Source organism: Prionailurus bengalensis, chromosome A2 (assembly GCF_016509475.1).
Source record: "Prionailurus bengalensis isolate Pbe53 chromosome A2, Fcat_Pben_1.1_paternal_pri, whole genome shotgun sequence".
Taxonomy (NCBI): domain Eukaryota; kingdom Metazoa; phylum Chordata; class Mammalia; order Carnivora; family Felidae; genus Prionailurus; species Prionailurus bengalensis.
Genome location: NC_057348.1, coordinates 11,553,174 through 11,572,692, shown reverse-complemented (window position 1 = coordinate 11,572,692; position 19,519 = coordinate 11,553,174). Strand labels below are relative to the sequence as shown.

General features: G+C 57.6%; 1 protein-coding gene across 1 annotated transcript in view; it reads left to right on the top strand.

Annotated features, from left to right (window-relative positions):
- Nucleotides 1–4,278: 4,278 nt before the first annotated feature.
- The window catches only part of NOTCH3 (notch receptor 3), a 35,692-nt gene continuing 20,451 nt past the window's right edge, over nucleotides 4,279–19,519 (top strand). Inside the window, exons 1-17 of the mRNA XM_043586877.1 lie at nucleotides 4,279–4,490; nucleotides 7,040–7,118; nucleotides 10,973–11,115; nucleotides 11,198–11,536; nucleotides 11,630–11,752; nucleotides 11,841–12,074; nucleotides 12,680–12,835; nucleotides 12,926–13,111; nucleotides 13,788–13,901; nucleotides 14,416–14,529; nucleotides 15,129–15,362; nucleotides 15,475–15,585; nucleotides 16,324–16,516; nucleotides 16,593–16,744; nucleotides 16,965–17,078; nucleotides 17,565–17,720; nucleotides 18,905–19,130. Coding sequence (XP_043442812.1) covers nucleotides 4,373–4,490; nucleotides 7,040–7,118; nucleotides 10,973–11,115; nucleotides 11,198–11,536; nucleotides 11,630–11,752; nucleotides 11,841–12,074; nucleotides 12,680–12,835; nucleotides 12,926–13,111; nucleotides 13,788–13,901; nucleotides 14,416–14,529; nucleotides 15,129–15,362; nucleotides 15,475–15,585; nucleotides 16,324–16,516; nucleotides 16,593–16,744; nucleotides 16,965–17,078; nucleotides 17,565–17,720; nucleotides 18,905–19,130 — 2,792 coding nt within the window. The 5' untranslated portion in view covers nucleotides 4,279–4,372. The remainder of the gene's footprint in view (nucleotides 4,491–7,039; nucleotides 7,119–10,972; nucleotides 11,116–11,197; nucleotides 11,537–11,629; nucleotides 11,753–11,840; nucleotides 12,075–12,679; nucleotides 12,836–12,925; nucleotides 13,112–13,787; nucleotides 13,902–14,415; nucleotides 14,530–15,128; nucleotides 15,363–15,474; nucleotides 15,586–16,323; nucleotides 16,517–16,592; nucleotides 16,745–16,964; nucleotides 17,079–17,564; nucleotides 17,721–18,904; nucleotides 19,131–19,519) is intronic.

Genomic DNA, 19,519 nt, shown 5'->3' with positions numbered 1-19,519 from the left:
CCTTCTGGGTTGGCCATCCTAACACCTTCAGCTAATTCCTGAGTCACCAAACCCTTCCATGTCACCCTCTCTGTGCCCAGACCATGCTGTGTGACGCCTGGTTCCTGGGAAGCTCCCAGTCTAGGTGGGGATACAGAGTAGGGCATAGATACCCAACCCCTTGTGTGTGAGGCTGATACAGAGAGCAGGAGAGTGCTGGGATAGCCCAGGGGGGCTCTGTCTGGGAGGCAGAGAGGGCTTCCTGGAGCCTTGAAGCCTTGAAGAATAAAAGGAGTTCACCAGGCACAGGGATGGGGGGTTGGAAGGCACACCAGAAAGAGAGACCAGCATGGGCAAAGGGGTAGCATTGTGGGAAATAGCAGAGCATTGCCTATAACTGGAAGAAAATACATTTAAAAATGTTTTCTTAATGTTTATTTATTTTTGAAAGAGAGAGAGAGCATATGTGTGGGAGGGACAGAGAGAGAGGGAGACAGAGGATCTTAAGGGGGCTCTGTGCTGACAGCAGAGAGCCCGATGCGAGGCTCGAACCCACAAATTGTGAGATCATGAGAGAGATCTCACGTGAGAGAGAGAGAGAGAGACAGAGCATGAGCATGAGCAAGGGAGGAACAGAGAGAGGGAGACAGAATCTGAAGCAGGCTCCAGGCTCCGAGCTGTCAGCACAGAGCCCAACGCGGGTCTTCAACTCAGGAACAGTGAGATCATGACCTGAGCCGAAGTCGGACACTTAACCGACTGAGCCAGCCAGGCGCCTCAAGAAAATACATTTTTGAAGAGAACACTCCCTGTGAGTTCCTGCTTGGGGAGGAAGCAAAAGGGTCCTTGTAACCAGCTGGGTGTCCCAGCAGAGGGAAGAACCTGGGCAAAGGCCATGAGAGCGCAAGGCCTGCTGGGTGAGGAGGGACACTGAATCAGTGTGATGATGAGAGGGGAGGGGCTGCAGAGGGTAAGGCCAGTCTGAGGCTTTGAAAGCAGGGCCCAGGGGCTTGGATTTCCTCCTGGGGTGATGGGCACAGGGACAGACTTGAGCTGCACCTGCCCTAGGGTCTGTTGACTCAGTACACTCACTATGAGTCAGGCTGCGCTCTTTCTTGTGCAACTTTTGTCCTTTTCTCTGCCCGATCCCCACCCCCACCCCTCGTACTCCTTGTGGCCGGGAGTCACTCAGGCCTGGGTTCTCATATCATCTCTGGCCCCCAGGCTGCGGCCATTCACTTGTCACCCTCGGCCCTTCATGCTTCTTCTTTCTCACTAATAGCACTTCTCTGTCTCCTTCCCTCTTCCTCTTCCAGCATTTAAAAATTATTCAAGGTATTAATGGATGAATGGATAAGCAAAATAGGGTATAGCCATTCAATGGAGTCTTAGCCATAAGCAAGTGATGTACTGGTACATGCTCCATGGTGGCAGATGAACCTCAAAAAACGTTATGCTGAGTGGGCACCCGGGTGGCTCAGTCGGTTAAGCGTCCGACTTCAGCTCAGGTCATGATCTCACGGTCTGTGAGTTCGAGCCCCGCGTCGGGCTCTGTGCTGACAGCTCAGAGCCTGGAGCCTGCTTCGGATTCTGTGTCTCTCTCTCTCGCTGTCTTTCCCCTGCTCATGCTCATGCTCTGTCTGTCTGTCTCTCTCAAATATAAAATTTAAAAAATAAAAAAAACCCCACACATTATGCTGAGTGAAAAAAACCAGACACAAAGGGCCCCACACTGTCTGATTCCATGTATATAAAATGTTTAGGCAAATCCATAGAGGCAGAAAGCCATTTGGTGGCTTCCAGGAGCTGGAGGAGGGGGCTGGGGAGTGGCTGCTCTAGGGGATGGGGTGATAGAAATGTCTTGGATGGGGCACCTGGGTGGTTCAGTTGGTTGAGCGTCCGACTTCGACTCAGGTCATGATCTCCTGGTTCGTGGGTTCAAGCCCTGAGTCCAGCTCTGTGCTGACAGCTCGGAACCTGGAGCCTTCTTCAGATTCTGTCTTTTTCTCTTTCTCTGCCCCTCCCCAGCTCACACTCTCTCTCTCAAAAATAAATAAGCATTAAAAAAATTTGTAATGGCAATTGGTTAATTTTTTTTCAACTTTTTTTAATTTTATTTTTGGGACAGAGAGAGACAGAGCATGAACAGGGGAGGGGCAGAGAGAGAGGGAGACACAGAATCGGAAACAGGCTCCAGGCTCTGAGCCATCAGCCCAGAGCCCGACGCGGGGCCCGAACTCACGGACCGCGAAATCGTGACCTGAGCCGAAGTCGGACGCTTAACCAACTGCGCCACCCAGGCGCCCCGGCAATTGGTTAATTTTATGTGAATTTTGTCTCAAGTTTTTCAAAAATCCCCAGAGGAAATCATAAATACGTGCCCAACCCAGCGGGTGAACATTTGATGGGCACCAGGATAGTCACATCGTCTCAAAGTATCTCCCCACGTGATACTGATATTTATTTATTATGGGAGGAGGGGACGGAAGAGAATAGTCCCTTGATAGTAGGGAAAGTTGGCCAACTTCACACAAGTGATCGAAGTGTAATACCCCCAGTGTTGGGAACTAATGTCAAGTACCTCCTAATCCGAGGCACTGGGGAGGACCAGCACCATCTCTGTGGTTCTGGACAAAGACATACTCCCTGGTTGGGAGGACTGAGCAGGCCAGCCCGCTGGAGGACATTCTGAGAAATGAGTGGCCTCAATTCTCCCAAAATGTTAATATCACAAGAGACAGGGAAACGCTGAGGAACCAATCCAGATCAAGCAAATGTGGCAAAGCATGGAAAGGGTTGGCGAATCCCGACAAAGGCCATGTGGAAATTATGCTATTCTGCATTTGACATTATTTTATTTTATTTTATTTTATTTTATTTTATTTTATTTCTTTATTTTTTTTGCATTTGACATTATTTTAAAATAAAAAGGTTAAAAGTTGCCTGAAGCTCTCTGGGCTGCTCTGGTGAAAATCTCCCACCTTGCCTTCTAGATGCTCAGCCCCTGTAGGTGACCCCTAGGCTCCACGGATTCAGCGCCTTATCCCCAACCCATCCCTCCTCCCTGCAGCCAAATTACCATGGGGGACAGCCTGGCCTCTTTCTCCTCCTCCTTATGGTGGCCCTTGTGACCCCTGGTCTGTCCACTCCTCCTCCTTTCTTTGCTTCCTCCCGTGGGTGCAAACCTGTGTCTCTGCTGCCATTTCCCTCTCTAGTTCAGCCTTCCCGGCTGAGCTCCACTGGACCCTCCTTTGGGGAGCCCTCTCTGGGGGAGGAAGGTATACCCCAGCCCCTGGAACAAAGCCAGACATAAAGCCAGAGATTTATACCCACCTGTTGAATAAATGAATGAACAAATCAGTAACTACCCTCAAGCAGGGCCCTCACCAACCCCTCTGCGTGGCCCTCCCACACTCTGTCCCTCCCTCTAGCCCAGCTCTGAACCCCCAGAGCTGCTGGTGTCTGTGTCAGGCTTTTTCTTCCGCGGAATGAGGGCTCCTCTGGGGCTGGGCTTGGGGCCTTTCGGGGTCCCCATTATCGCCGCATGGACAGAGTGGGCTGCAGGGCGGCTTTGCAGCATGACTGATTTGGGAAAAGGCAGTTGATCAAATTGAGCAAGGCTGAGCAGCAGAGAAGCTGTGAGGGGAATGGGTGGGGCTGGGGGCTGGGGTGGACCTTTGGGGTTCACACAGGGTAGTAAGGAGGAAGAGGGGTGCTTTCCAGGAGAGCTGAGAGTAAGAAGATTGTGTGTGTGTGTGTGTGTGTGTGTGTGTGTGTGTGAGCGTGCGCGCACACATGCATGGGTCTCCTTCCTAATGTGTGTCTGAGGTCTGAGGCTGCAAATGCTGTCCCTGGCTCAAGGCCTGGCTGGGCCTGAGCTTTGGGTTTGTGTTTTATATCTTAAGTCCCCATGAAGCTCTGTGCATACGTCTGCAATGGGGCAGGGTGGTTGTGTGCGCGTGAGATTCTTAGGACGTGCCTGGCCTCAGTTTTGGAAGATCTGTGGATCTGTGTTTGTGCCCTGGCTCTGTGTGCGTCCCTGGGCTCTGAGTGTGTGTTGGGAGCGTGGGTGTTCACGAAGCTGGTGTGTCTGTCAGTGTGGGTTCAGCCCACGCCTCACCGCATGGCTGGCCAGAATTTCCAAGGATCTGCGGGTCCCTGGCTGTGTGGGTGGAGGGTGGGCAGGGACCCCGGGAGGCCGGGCTGGGGTGGGGGTAGGGGGGCGGGGGAGCGCAGGGCCGGCCCCGGGGCGGGGCGAGCCGCCCAGGGCTGGGGGCGGGGCGGCCCGGCAGCCTCACTTTGGCGAAGTTGGCGGCGCGGAGGCTGGCCCGGGACGCGCCCGGAGCCCAGGGAAGAAGGGAGGAGGGAGGAGGGAGGGTCGCGGCCGGCCGCCATGGGGCCGGGGACCCGGGGCCGCCGCCGCCGCCGTCGCCCGATGTCGGCGCCGCCACCGCTGCCGCCCGTGCGGGTGCTGCCCCTGTTGCTACTGCTCGCGGGGCCCGGGGCTGCAGGTGAGGGGCTGGGACCTGGTGGTCGGGACTGGGTGGGTGGGTTGGGGGAGGGTAAGAGCAGAGTTTAAGGACCCCCGAGTCTGGGGCTGGAGGGCTGGCCTCGGAGCCAAGGACCAGAGCAGGGGCTGTGAGCACAGGAGTCCGGGGGCTACGTGCCAATCCCGGGGGGGCAGGAACTCAATGGGGGGAGGGGGCAGGGCCCCAGAGGTCCGCAGAATACGGGCCCGGGAGCGATCAGAGTCGGGGGGGGGGGCGGTGTGAAGGGACCCAGGAATCAGGGGCTGGGAGCTTGAGGTGCAGGGATCAGGGACGCGAGATCGGGGGGACCAAGGGTCTGGAGCACGCTCCCAATGCACACCCGTCCGGAGTCCTGGGAAGGTCACGAACTGGAGCCTCAGGACCCTCAGGCTGGGGACCCCTCGCACAAAAGCCCCCCTACACACCCAGGGCCGGCCAGGCGGGGCGGGCGACGGGGAGGGGGGCGCGAAGTTCTCGGAGCTCTGAACTCGGGGAAAACTTCTCAGGCCGGAGCGCGGCAAGACCCGGAGCTGGAGTCGGAGCTGGAGCCACAGCGGCGCCCGCGCCCCTTTCCCCGCCCGCGGCCCCGCTCCCTCCCCCGGCCGCCGGGACCTGGCGGCCCCGGGACCCCGCCCCCGCGAGGGGAGGGAAAAGGAGGGCGGGGGGCGCGAGCCCACGTGCTCCGCTCCTGCGGCCCAGTCCCCGCAGCCCGAGCCCCTCCCCAGCCGGCCCGGGCCCCCTGCCCCTCCCCCTCCCCACTCTCCCTTCCCCCGCTCGGGACAATGGCCGCGCCGTCTAGACACCCCCTCCCCCCCGGCCGGCCTCGCGCTTTCTTTGCCAGACAAAGCGGGACGGGCGGCGGGGCCTGGGCGGGGGCTGCGGGGGCGCACACCCCCAAGGGAGGCCTGGCCGGCGGAAGAGGGACGCGGGCCGAGCGGCCGGGGTCCGGGGTCCCGGGGAGCCGCGGCGGGGCTCAGCGCCGGGAGGGAAGGGCCTCTACCGCCCAGCCGGGTGCCCAACCGGGCAGGATCGGGCAGGAGCTGCCGCCCCCGCGGGGCCAGCGCGCACACACATGGCCTGTCACACACTCGCAGGCACACACACAGCCCTGGGTCACACATACAGAGATGTAGACGTGCGCACACACACGACATCCGCAGACGTGGATTCGCTGCTCACACACTGACATACAAACTCTCCTGCAATCACCCATGTTCGTAGGTACCTGTGGATCACCAGCCCCGGGCCTTGCACACGTCGCCTGCACACATTGAGCACATGTAGACACGGATCCAAGATATGCCCACACCCAGTTTATACATGCAGACAGACAGTCACATCCAACCCATACACAGACCCACCTGAGGATCCACAGGTCACACACAGGCGCACAGCTGTATACCCAGATAACTGGTTCACATGCAGGGACCCACAACAGATCCAGCCTGCACATACATGCACAGGCATCTGGACACCCATGGACTTGAAGCACACACACATGTGGCTCATCATGTGGCCCCTTGGGTGAGTTCACAAGCACCCACCGGCCCCTGTCTGGGTGATAGTGTCCTGTCTCTGCTTGTCCCCTGAGAAAGGAGACACAGGCCATGTTGTCCTATTCTCCAGCTCACCTTGTTCTGTCTCTCCCTCTGTCTTTGTCATCTCTGTCTCCTCTCTGAGGCAGCCTGCTTCTAGTTTCCTTTTTTGTGTCTGTCTGTCTTTCTCTGTCTCCCTCCATCTCTCCCCTCTTTCCATCTATCTGTGACTCGTTCATGTGCACGCGCGCACGCGCGCACACACACACACACACACACACACAGAGGCCCCACACCTGCCGTCACACACAACTCTCTACTAGCTCACACCCAGCCACACCCCAGACCAGTCTGGCGGGACAGTTAGACTGCCACACCTCAGAGGGACATAGCCCTCAAGGATGGGGACGCTGGACAGGGCAGCACATGTCTAGTGCCAGCCGCCCCTCCCTTCAAACCACACCCTGTCCCTGCAACACCCAGTGTCGGCTGTGCAAGGGGTACCTGCCTTGGCCCCTCTCACCAGAGCCCTGTTCAGGTCTGCCCAGCTGGAGTAGATGTCCAACACCGGGGAAAGTAAGAACCATGGCCCCAGGTCTCCTTACCCTGCCCTCTCCATTACCCTGGGATCTGGGCACACAGCCCCAGACCTCCCTTTAACACTCAGCACCCTCACTTCCTGCCTTTGCACCCCCCATTCTGGCAGCTTCCTGAGTCCCCACATCTGGCACGAGTCAGCACCTCCTCCTGCCCGCCCCTGCCTTGTGGTTCCCAGGGCTTGAGCGGGCAGGGACAGCTGCAGCCCCAACAGCTGGGGCTGGGGCGGGGGGCCGTGGGAACTGTGGATGGGGGGGCTCCATGCCCCACAGAGACACCCCCAGCCCGTGGCAGCTGTTGCCTGGGGGAGGGAAAGATGGGCTGTGTCACTCTGAGCTGGGGTTTCTTGGGTGCCTGGCTGACCCCCCACTTTCCTTTGCCTCCCTCCCCCCACCACAGCCCCCCCTTGCCTGGACGGAAGCCCGTGTATGAATGGAGGTCGCTGCACCCAGCTGCCCTCCCGGGAGGCTGCCTGCCTGTGAGTGCCTGGCTCCGAGCCATCAGTGGGTCCTGTGTGGGGAGGTAGTCTGTCTTCTCCTCTGGCCTCTGTGTCCACCATGGATGTCTCTACCATTTCCTACTTGTGTATGGCTTGGGTAACCTCTTGTTTCCCCACTGGAATCGAGCAGGGTTAAGAACTGAGTAAGGTTAAGAGCAAGGGCTCTGCAGGCCGCCTGGCCTGGGTTCAAATCCCACATCGTGTTGCCCACTGCCTGGGACTCAAACCCTTTAAGCTTCAGTGTCCTTGTCTGGAAAACAGGCACACTAACACCTGCTTCACAGAGTTGTTGGCCGCCTGAGGTCACACGTAAAGCCTCTGATGGAGGTGGTTATTATTCAATTAACAGATCTTCAGGGACCAATCACAGTGGTTTGGCAGTACAGGGTACCCTAACTGGATCCTCCCATATATCAACATTTAGTGGTGGGGGCACAGTGGTGGGGGTCATGGGGGTGCCATGACCTTGGGTTAGTCACTTCTCTCTGAATCTCACTGCATCTGTGAAATACGGGTGCTTCTTCGTGGCTTGTGACCATGAAGGATTTCAAGAATTCGGTTGTTGGATCATACAAGGCAAGGCAGAGGGCTGGGAGGAGCAGAGCAGGGGCTGGGAAAGAACTGAGCAGAGGGAGACAGAGCTCAGTTTGAATTCTGGGCTCCGGGAGGGGCACCTGGGTGGCTCAGTCTGTTAAGCCTCTGATTTTGGCTTAGGTCAGGACCTCCAGGTTCATGAGTTCAAGCCCTCATCGGGCTTGGTGCTGACAGCTCAGAGTCTGGAGCCTGCCTGCTTGGCATTCTGTGTCTCCCCGCCTCTCTCTCTCTCTCTCTCTCTCTCTCTCTCTCTCTCTGCTCCTCCCCCACTCGCTTTCTCTCTTTTGTTCTCTCTCGAAAATAAATAAACATCAAAAAATTGAATTATGGACCCGGGGATACCCTGAGCAAGTGCTTTGAACTCCCTGAACCTCAGCTTTTGCATCTGGAAAATGGGGCAGTACTTCCTTCTTTATGAGGTTGATTTTGATGTGATGAACTCAGCATAGTGCTCAGCCTACAGTAAATGCTCCATAAATAATAATGATGATGGTAGGGGCTCAGGAAATAGGTGCCACAGAGGGCAACGTCTCAAGGTTATGGGGGAAATGCTTGATTCCTTTTATAATATCATCATTAGTAATAGCCCGTCACCTAGTAGCCATTATTGATTCATTAACGGATTCATTTATTCAAGAACATGTGTGCCAGGCCCAAGCTGGGTGGTTCTGGGGTGACTTTAGATCCAGGAGAGCCCCTTTGAAGTTACACACGTACTTTGACTGGAGCCCCACTTGGGCTCACCCAGGTGGGGGCTCAGCGTGGCTGAGCGGGTTCCTCGGGTTGGGAGTCTGCCGTGGTGGGACGTGAGGGAAAAAGTGACCTTATCTGGAGCCACACACCTGGGAGGCGGAGCCGCCGAGCTGAGCGCCTGCGCCGTGGAGCTCCGCACCTGGAATACTGCCGACAGGTGAATGCTGCCGCGGCTGCCCTGCCCCTCAACAGGTGAATCACCGGCTCGCGCGGCCGCCCGGAGCCCGGACTACCCGGGATGGAGCGGGCTCTCCCCGGAGGTGGACCGTGGGAACCACTCCCCACGGCCCCCCAGTCTCTTTCAAGATTCTAAATACTCGTATCTTTTCAGGGACGCCCCCATCTGTCACCCCTCCACGGATCCCCCAAACCTCTTCCTCGAAGTAGCCTCTCAAGCCCTGGTGTCTGTTTCCTAGCCTTCGCCGCACCCCCTTCCCTTCCCCTCCCGCCGACCCCCAACCAAGTCTCCTCTCCCCCCCACCCCCCACCCCCCCGCCTTGGTTTCCCCCAAAGCCCAGTCAGTGGGGCGGGGCGCGGGCGGAGGCTGGAACCGGCCCGACCGGTCGGCAGGGGAGCGGGGCGCAGAGCGTGGGAACCCGCCCGGGGCGTCGGGAGGGGGCCCGCGCGGCCGCGCCCTGCTTGGCGGTGGGACCCGCAATCCTGGGAGCCCGGCGCGGCGCGCCCCCTCTCGGCGTGCAGTCGTGACCAACGTCCTTGCCCTGAGGGTCTTTGGGGAGGGGTCTGGGAGCCGGGCCCTCCGTCTTGACACCATCGGCACCCCTGCCCTGCCCTGGCCTGTTTCACTGGGGGCCAGGGTGGGGGGAATCTTGTGGGTGACGCTAGGGACTGAGTCAGCTGCCTGAGGCTAGCCCCAAGCGACTGGGACAAGCCAGAGGGAGGGACTGCGCGAGGGGTGGGCAGCGTCGGGGGCGGGGTCTGGGCCTTCTCACCATTCCAACCTTCCCCTCCCCACTCCCCCCACCCCCCCATCCCGCCCCCCTGCCCCTCCTATCCCCGCTTCTCCCCTCCCCGCTCCCCCGCCGGTGTCTCTCTGGAGGTTTCCGGTCTCAAGACCAACCGCCTTATTTCCCTCCTGCTCAAGGTTGCCTTGGTCGGTTTGGGGAAGGGGCTGCAGGCTGAAGGACTCTATCCCAGTAAGAGGGCGGCAGAACTGGTGTCTACCTCCCCCTCCCCATGGCAGGAAGGGTGGAATGTGCCTCCAGGAAAGGCCAGGAGGATGTGGGAGAGTTACGGTCTGTCCACACCGAGCTGTGGCTGTGAGCTGCGTTGTGGTTTAGGGTCTGAATGTTCGCTAGGCCAGTATGTCCAACTGTGTATGTTTCTGCGTGTGTGTGTGTGTGTGTGCGCGCGCGCGCGCCTGAGAGGTTGTCTTCTGGAGTCTGAGACCTTGTGTTTCTCTCCGCCTGGAAGGCTCTTCCTCACACAGTACCTTCTGCAGTCTGAAAATATCCTTCTTGCCTTCCCTCTTCACTCATCTCCCTTATCCTGTGTCTTAGTTTCCTGGCTGCCATAACAAACCACCAAAAAGCTGGGTGGTTTGAAACAACAGGAATTTCTTCTCACAGTTTTGGAGGCCAGAAGTCTGAAATCGAGGTGTTGGCAGCCAGTGTGTCCCCAGTGGCTTTGCAGGAGAGTCCTTGCTGGCCTCCTCCACCTTCTAGTGGTTTCAGGTGCTCCTTGGCTAGTGGGTGCAACACTCATATCTGCTTCTGTCTTCAAATGGCCTTTAACGCTTCCTCCCCAATCTCCCTCTGCCAATGGATTTAAGGCCCATTTAGAAAATCCGGGATGATCTCATCTTGATGTCTGTCACTTAGTTACATCCGCAAAGACTCTTTTTTCCAAATAAGGTCAGAGTCACATGCTGTGGGACATGGGCATTTCTTTTCTGGGGCCGTCGCTCAAAGCCCACTAAACTCTTGGTGGCCCTCCCCACCCCATGCCGGCATGTTATATAATTCATTATTTGTGTGTCTTCTCTTTGCCCAACTTGGCTGTGAGGATAAGGGGTGGGGGGGGGGTGACTTTTCTTGTGTTCGCGACCGCATTCCTTTTGCTAAGAACATAGTAGGTACTCAGTGAGTATTTGTTGCATGGATGGATGAGGGTGCCTGTTCGTTGGGCTGTGTGCTTGCGTGTGTGTTTTTTTTTAACGTTTATTTATTTTTGAGAGGGAGAGAGAGCGCGTGCGCGCTCACGTGAGCGCACGAGCAGGGGAGGGGCAGAGAGGGGAAGAGAGAGAATCCCAAGTAGGCTCTGCGGTCAGCACAGCCGGATGCAGGGCTCTATCTCACTAAGCGTGAGATCATGACCTGAGCCGAAATCCACAGTCGATGCTTAACCAGCTGAGCGGCCCAGGCACCCCTGCTTGGTGTTTCTGCTGGTCCTGTGTGTATCTGTGTCTGGGCTTCTCCTGCCCCATACCACCCTAGTACTGCCCGTTACTAAGCTATCTCTGCCCACAGGTGCCCTCCAGGATGGGTGGGTGAGCGGTGCCAGCTGGAGGACCCCTGCCATTCGGGCCCCTGTGCTGGCCGTGGTGTCTGCCAGAGCTCGGTGGTGGCAGGCGCTGCCCGGTTCTCCTGCCGCTGCCCCCGTGGCTTCCGGGGTAAGGGACGGTCTGGGGGAGGGGAGCCCAAGGCAGGCGAGGATGTGCATGGCCCAAGCTCACCCTCTCCTGGTTCCTCTAGGTCCCGACTGCTCCCTGCCGGACCCCTGCCTCAGCAGCCCCTGTGCCCATGGTGCCCGCTGCTCCGTGGGGCCCGATGGCCGCTACCTCTGCTCCTGCCCGCCTGGCTACCAGGGCCGCAGCTGCCGAAGCGATGTGGATGAGTGCCGGGTGGGAGGGCCATGCCGCCACGGTGGCACCTGCCTCAACACGCCTGGTTCCTTCCGCTGCCAGTGCCCAGCTGGCTACATGGGGCCACTGTGTGAGAACGCTGCAGTGCCCTGCGCCCCCTCGCCGTGCCGAAACGGGGGCACATGTAGACAGAGTGGCGACCTCACCTACGACTGTGCCTGCCTTCCCGGTGAGGGAGCTGCTCCCTGGGGAGGGCAGCAGGCGTGGACAGACAGCAGGCCAGCCTGGCACTGACCATCTTTGCCTTCTCTTCCTCTGCTAGGGTTCGAGGGCCAGAACTGTGAAGTGAATGTGGATGACTGTCCAGGGCACCGCTGTCTAAATGGGGGCACGTGTGTGGATGGCGTCAACACCTACAACTGCCAGTGCCCTCCTGAGTGGACAGGTGAGCCCCAGGGCCGAGAATAGCCAGGTGGCAGACCTTGGGTGTGCCTGCAGCCCGGTGGCTGGACTGGTGTATCTGTGTGCCACAGGGCAATTCTGCACGGAGGATGTGGATGAATGCCAGCTGCAGCCCAATGCTTGCCACAACGGGGGCACCTGTTTCAACACACTGGGTGGCCACAGCTGTGTGTGTGTCAACGGCTGGACAGGCGAGAGCTGCAGTCAGAATATCGATGACTGTGCCACGGCCGTGTGCTTCCATGGGGCCACCTGCCATGACCGCGTGGCCTCGTTCTACTGTGCCTGCCCCATGGGCAAGACTGGTGAGTGGCTGTTTGCCTTGCAGGCAGCAGGGAGCCAATGATGGTTCCACGGTGGGGGAAAGGATGGAGTCTGACTTGAGCGTTAGGATAATTAGGTTGGAGGCCAGCTATGGGGTGCAGGGTGAGCCTGGAAGAGGCTGGCCTACAGTCCGGGGCAGTAGCCATGGGAATGGAGAGCTATCCCGTGACCAAGGAGAGGGGACCTTTGCAAGTGGCAAAGGGTCAGGGAAGGTGTTTGGGAGGGGGACTTGGGTGTGGAGGGCAGGGCATGTCAGGGAGAGGCTACTGCAGAAGCCAAGGCTTGAGGGTATAGAATCAGAAAAGGAGTCAACAAATTTTAAAACAATATGTGGGTGTTTCCAACTCATTTGCAAACGGTTCAGGAAAAAGATACATAGAGCTTACGGTAGTTGAAGCTAGGTGGTGGGTGTATGAATTAGCTCTTCAGTACATTTGGAAGTTTTCGTTATAAATGATCGGGAAAAATAGCCTAATGAATACCCTGCAGGTTAATAGAAACAAAGCACAAACCAATATGTGGGGGATGTGGGACCTTTGGGCAGAGCTGGAGGGTCCGCCCTTGAACTCTGCCTGCTCCTTTCCAGGGCTTCTCTGTCATCTGGATGACGCCTGTGTCAGCAACCCCTGTCACGAGGATGCTATCTGTGACACGAACCCGGTGAACGGACGGGCCATCTGCACCTGTCCACCAGGCTTCACCGGCGGGGCATGTGACCAGGATGTGGATGAGTGCTCCATTGGTGAGGGGGGCACAGTCTGAGAGTTGGGAGAGAGGGGAGAGGCAGGTCCTTAGCCACCCCCACTCACACTGGCGGTGCCTGCTCTTGCAGGCGCCAACCCGTGTGAGCACCTGGGCCGGTGTGTGAACACACAGGGCTCATTCCTGTGCCAGTGTGGCCGTGGGTACACAGGCCCGCGCTGCGAGACCGACGTCAACGAGTGCCTATCGGGGCCCTGCCGCAACCAGGCCACGTGCCTCGACCGCATAGGCCAGTTCACCTGCATCTGCATGGCAGGTGCGTGGGGGGTGTTGTGGTGGGGGCGGAGCCTGAGGCTGGGGGTGAGCGAGGGAAGCCTGCAGACAGCAAGGAGCATCCTCCCCACACACACAGTGACACTGGGTCTGCAATGGGACCCTGAGAGACTGAAGCCTGGAAGGAGGTGGAGGCTGGGCCAGAGCAGAATCTCTGTGCAAGGCTAGGGGTGTGGTCACATGGAGTCCTTAGAACCTCAGATGGGCTGGGAGTGGAGTCTGTGCCATAGGATCCACTGGAGGGTGGGGATGAAATGAGGGCGGGACCAGGGGGTGAGATGAGGGCGGGACCAGGGGCTGGTGTGGGTCCAGGTGGAGCCTGCAGACAGTCTGGGTGGGATTGAGGCCGGGCCCAAGGCTGTGGTGGGCCCTGGGCTGGTGGCTGAGGACCCCGCATAGTCTAAGGACTGCAAAGGGAAGAGGGCGATCTGAAGGCAAGGCCCATGTGGGGTCTCATCATCCTTGGATTGGTTGGAGCCTCAGCTGGGTGAGGGTCCACCATAAGGCCAAAAGCTGAATCTAGGGTTGGGCTGGGGGTCAAGGCCAAGCAAGGCTCAGGGGAACTGTCTAGAGTGGGAGAGGGAACACCTTCCCACTTGCTCTCCCTTTAGGCCAGAGGCTAACCCCTACCGCCCTAATCCCCCTCCTTCACTCCCTAGGCTTTACAGGCACCTATTGTGAGGTGGACGTGGATGAGTGTCAGAGCAGCCCGTGTGTTAATGGCGGGGTCTGCAAGGACAGAGTCAACGGCTTCAGCTGCACCTGCCCCTCGGGTGAGGACCCTGGCCAGGGAGCCTGAAAAAGACAGGTCCCTGCAGAGGCAAAGGCTGTAGGATGGGAGCCTGTAAGCCCATGTTAGTGGGCAGCTATCGTAACAGAAACCACATGCTATGAACACCATTAAAGTCAATTTATTGTTTTATTTTTACAAAAGTTTTATACTTTTGAGAAAATGTTTATTTATTTTTGAAAGAGAGAGAGTGTGAGTAGGGAAGGGGCAGAGAGAGAGAGAGAGAGAGAGAGAGAGAGAGAGAGAGAGAGAGATACAGAATCCAAAGCAGGCTCCAGGCTCGTCAGCGCAGAGCCCAATGCGGGGCTGGAACTCACGAACCACGAGATCAGGACGTGAGCTGAAGTTCAACGCTTAACCGACTGAGTCACCCAGGCGCCCCTGAAATTAATTTAAAACTAAGTGAACAGTCATCCCACCCGAACAAGGCAGGGTTGGCAACGGGTGACTTCTCTGACCCGGTCTGGGCCTCTGCCCGTCCCATTCCCTACCCTAAGGCTTCAGCGGGGCCATGTGTCAGCTGGATGTGGATGAGTGCGCCAGCACACCTTGCCGGAATGGAGCCAAATGTGTGGACCAGCCCGATGGCTACGAATGTCGCTGCGCAGAGGGTGAGAGAAGGCCATTGATAGGCCAGCACGAGTCTGGGGGCGGGGCAAGGGGGAGAGAGAAAGCAAATAACAGCCTTGGGGAAAATTTGGGGGCGGGGCTGCAGCAAGGCAGGACCTCAGTAGAGCCAATGACAGAGCCAGGAAGTGGAGCCAATGATGGACCTTAGCAGTGGTAAGGCTAGGGTTGGGGCCAATGGGTCTGGCAGATACTTGGTGCTAAAAGGTAGAGGGGGCGTGTCGCCCCCAAACTCTTCTATCCCCAGGCACTTCCCGTGTGTCCCCATTTCCAGTCCAGAGCGGAGAGTGAGGCTGAACAGGGCTGGTAGTGTAAGGACTGGAGGCAGGGTACAGCCAGGGATGGGATTTATCTGTGGAGGTGTCTTGGTCAGGGGCGTGTCCTGGAGCCTGTCGCTGGAGGGAGTTAGGGGCGGAGCCTGAATTGAGCCCACCTCCTGCTGGTTAGCTGGGCAGGGCGTGAGGTAGAGGTGGGCCAGGATTGGGCCTGAGCCACGGCTGCGGGCAGGACCTTGGCAAGTGGGTGGAGCCTGATCCTCTGTACCCCCCCCCCGCCCCCCCCCCCCCCCCCCCCCCCCGCCCAGGTTTCGAAGGCACTCTGTGTGAGCGCAACGTGGATGACTGTTCCCCGGACCCGTGCCACCACGGGCGCTGTGTGGATGGCATCGCCAGCTTCTCCTGCGCCTGTGCCCCGGGATACACAGGCACACGCTGCGAGAGCCAGGTGGACGAGTGCCGCAGCCAGCCCTGCCGCCACGGAGGCAAATGTCTAGACTTGGTGGACAAGTATCTCTGCCGCTGCCCTCCTGGCACCACAGGTGGGGCTGGAGGCGGGGCTAGGGCAGAAACCGTACATCTGGAGGGGCACAGGGAACGGTGCCCCTGGTGGGGCTCAGTGGTGGCCAATCTTGCCATGTTCCCCTTCCCCAGGAGTGAACTGCGAGGTGAACATTGATGATTGTGCCAGCAACCCCTGCACCTTTGGAGTCTGCCGGGATGGCATCAACCGCTATGACTGTGTCTGCCAGCCTGGCTTCACAGGTGGGCAAGTGGCTGCCATGGGAAAGGGGTCTTTTTTTTAATATACAATTTTTAAAACTGTTTTACTTATTTTTGAGAGAGAGAGAGAGAGAGAGAGAGAGAGAGAGAGAGAGAGGCAGAGCATGAGTGGGGGAGGGGCAGAGAGAGAGGGAGACACGGAATCCGAAGCAGGCTCTCCAGGCTCTGAGCTGTCAGCACAGAACCCTATGTGGGGCTTGAACCCACCAACCTAGAGATCATGACCTGAGCTGAAGTCGGACACTTAACCGACTGAGCCACCCAGAAAGGGGGTCTTTTTGGGGCAAAGGTGAAATCACCCTATTTTTTTGCTGAGTTTGCCCCTCTCTTTGCATATGCTTGTCCAATGAGATTGTCCACACTTAGTCCTGAGGCTATGCTCTCTCATTGGCCTGAGGTTGTCCCCGTATCAGCTCAACGTTATCCTGGAACTTAGATGAGGGTGTCTGGACTCAGGGATGGGCGTGTTTCTTCATGGGGCCAAAGTAATCCTTGGTGAAAATGAAGGTGACTTCATTTAAGTTTGCGGATGAGTATGATCTGGGGCAAGGCAGCTCTAGGTTGAGGAGGTGGCTGCCCTAGTTTGTTCAAGAGCTCGTGCACTGTGAAAATGAGATTGTCTTTGCTCAAGGATGTGGCCACGCTAAATGGGGCAAGGTTGTCTTCCCCGTTGGCACCATCGTCCTTGTCCTGGGATGAAGTTGCCTTCGTGCTCTCCAGGGCCCCTTTGCAACGTGGAGATCAACGAGTGTGCGTCCAGCCCGTGTGGTGATGGAGGCTCCTGTGTGGATGGGGAAAATGGCTTCCGCTGCCTCTGCCCACCTGGCTCCCTGCCCCCGCTCTGCCTTCCCACGAGCCATCCCTGTGCCCAAGAACCCTGCAGTCACGGTGTCTGCCACGATGCGCCCGGAGGGTGAGGCCTCTCCCCATCCCCTGGTCCCCTGGGGCCTCCCTGCCCACAGGCATTCCCTGACTGCCTTTCCTTCCAGGTTCCGCTGCATGTGTGAGCCTGGCTGGAGTGGCCCCCGATGCAGCCAGAGCCTTGCTCGAGATGCCTGTGAATCCCAGCCCTGCCGGTCTGGTGGCACCTGCACCAGTGATGGAATCGGCTTCCACTGTACCTGTCCCCCTGGTGTCCAGGGTGTGTGTCCCCCATGTTCCCACCCCAGGCTCTCCCTCCCCGCTTCTTCCTTCTCATTTCCTTCCTGCTGCACTCTCCCTCCTTTACGTTTGCCTTTTTTTTTCTTTTCCTCTCCCCCCACCCCCAGGACCTTTGGAGGTGGGTATCACGGTGGGGACCCAGGGGGGAGATGGGGACAAGGAATCTCTCACGAGTATCTCACTCTGCCTGCCCCCCACAGGCCGTCAGTGTGAGCTGCCATCGCCCTGTACTCCAAACCCCTGTGAGCATGGGGGTCACTGTGAGTCTGCCCCTGGCCAGCTGCCTGTCTGCTCCTGCCCTCCTGGCTGGCAAGGTATACCACCCACTTCCTCCTCCTCCTCCTCTTCCTCCTCCTCCTCCTCCTCCTCTCCTTCACCTCCTCTGTACCCTGCTGCATACTGAGTGGTGCTGGGGACCCAGAGGGAAACTTACAGAAAAAACAGAAGACAGAAAAGACTCGCCGAGCAGAACACAGACAATTGCAGCCCATGTGATCAGTTTTGGAGGAAAGGAAGGGATCTGGGGATGGGGAAGCTAGGACTCAGGTGGAGGGTTTGGGTGCAGCTCCCTGGAAGGGCTGACCTCAATCAGAATGCATTCATTCACTACCCACTGAAATAAAGGGAAGGGGGAAGGCAGTTTGGGAATAGCACGTACAAAACACACAAAAGCTAAGGAGAGCATGGCGTGTTCCTGCCTTCACCCATCTCAGCCTTCAGGTTCCTCCCGAAGGCCAGGTACTCGCAGACCCTACCCTGTACCCTCTAACCCTAGATACTACCTTATTCCCCATCACCAGGCCCACGATGCCAGCAGGATGTGGATGAATGTGCTGGCCCCTCACCCTGTGGCTCCCACGGTACCTGCACCAACCTGGCGGGGAGTTTCAGCTGTACCTGCCACGAGGGGTATAGTGGCCCTTCCTGTGATCAGGACATCGATGACTGTGACCCCAGTGAGTTCAGGGGAGTTCCCGGGGTGGGTGCTGCTCTAGAGAACATGTTCTTTAAGCCCACACGGTGTGCCCAGCACTGTGCTTCCATTTTCTTTCTTTCTTTCTTTTTTTACATTAAAAAATACTTTTTTTTAATTTACATTTATTTATTTTTGAGAAGCAGAGGGAGACAAAGCGTGAGCAGGGGAGGGGCAGAGAGAGAAGGAGACAGAGAAGCAGGCTCCAGGCTCTGAACAAGTGGTCAGCGCAGAGCCTGATGCGGGGCTCAAACCCACGAACTGTGAGATCGTGACCTGAGCTGAAGTCGGACTCTCAACTGACTGAGCCACCCAGGCGCCTCTGTGCTTCCATTTTCTCTTCACTGTACTCTTTCCCTGTTTTATGGAAACTGAGGCCCCAGAGAGGTCAAGTGATTTGCCAAAGGTCACGAAGCAAGTAGAGGGATGAGCTGGGATTGGAGCACAGGTCTGTCTGAAGCCTGTAGACTGCCTCTGGCTGCGAACAAGTTAACATTATGCGTTAAGTAGGACATAATAGGCCCCCAGGAAGTCCTCCAGGAGCATTGTCTGATAGACTGACAGTGCAAGTCACATCTATACTTAGAATTTTTCTAGCAGCCACATTGAAAAAGCAACAACAAAAAAATTAAGTTTAATAATATATTTTAATTAAATTAATATATAAAAATGTTATTTATTTTGACACGTAATCAATATAAAATTACTGAGATATGTTTACATTCATCCTTTTTTTAAATAATAAGTCTTCAAAATCAGAAATCCAGTGTGTGTTTTATGGCACATCCCAGTTTGGACTAGGTACATGTTAAGGGCTAAATAGCCACATGTGGCCAATGGCCACTATACTGGCCAGCACTGGTCTGGAGGAGGCCTTCTGTGCTGTGCCCAGGAATTAAATAGACCTAACTAGCAGCGTGTGCTTGGCGGCTCAAAGGGACCTTTTGGTTCCCCTATCCCCTTCCTCCTTGCACATAGGTGGGGTTTCCAGATGAGGGAGAGGATGAAACCACAGAGGGGACAGAATTTGATCCCTCTGACCAAATGTGCCGCTCCCTGTTAAGCCTGGTTTCCTCCTGGTTCCCCTCTATGAAAGGCATGGCTGGGTCAGCTTGGGCTGATGGAGGGGTCAGGTGTATGACCAGGCTTTCTCCCTTCGGACCTTAGACCCCTGCCTGAATGGTGGCTCCTGCCAGGATGGCGTGGGCTCCTTTTCATGCTCCTGCCTCCCTGGCTTTGCTGGTCCCCGCTGTGCCCACGACGTGGATGAGTGTCTGAGCAGCCCCTGTGGCCCCGGCACCTGCGCCGACCACGTGGCCTCCTTTACCTGCACGTGCCCACCTGGATATGGAGGCTTCCGCTGTGAGCAGGACCTACCCGACTGCAGCCCCAGGTGTGTGGGGCCTCTGCTGGGGGCTCAGGGACACCGGCATCGGATGGGGTGTGCAACGCGAGAGGGAATGGGGACAAGAAGGGGGTTCTCGGCTTGGCACCCACTTCACAACTCTGATCCGTGATGGAGCAGTGTTCGGGAAGGGTCAGGGCGTCTGTTTGGAGGTCACCTTAGGGGACGCTGGTCCCCGACAGGGCCAGGCCACGGCGGGGCAGGGCCTCCATGTGGCTCCCACCTTAGCTCTCAAGGACTTGGTGAGTTGGGGCTAAGGGACAGGATCGGGGCGGGACCTCTGCTGGGGCTGCAGCTTCTGCTGGGGGTGGGCCTAGGGGGTCAGGGAGTGTGCCCCGACCCAGGAGGGGCCGAGAAGGCGGGGCCTGCGTGGGGGT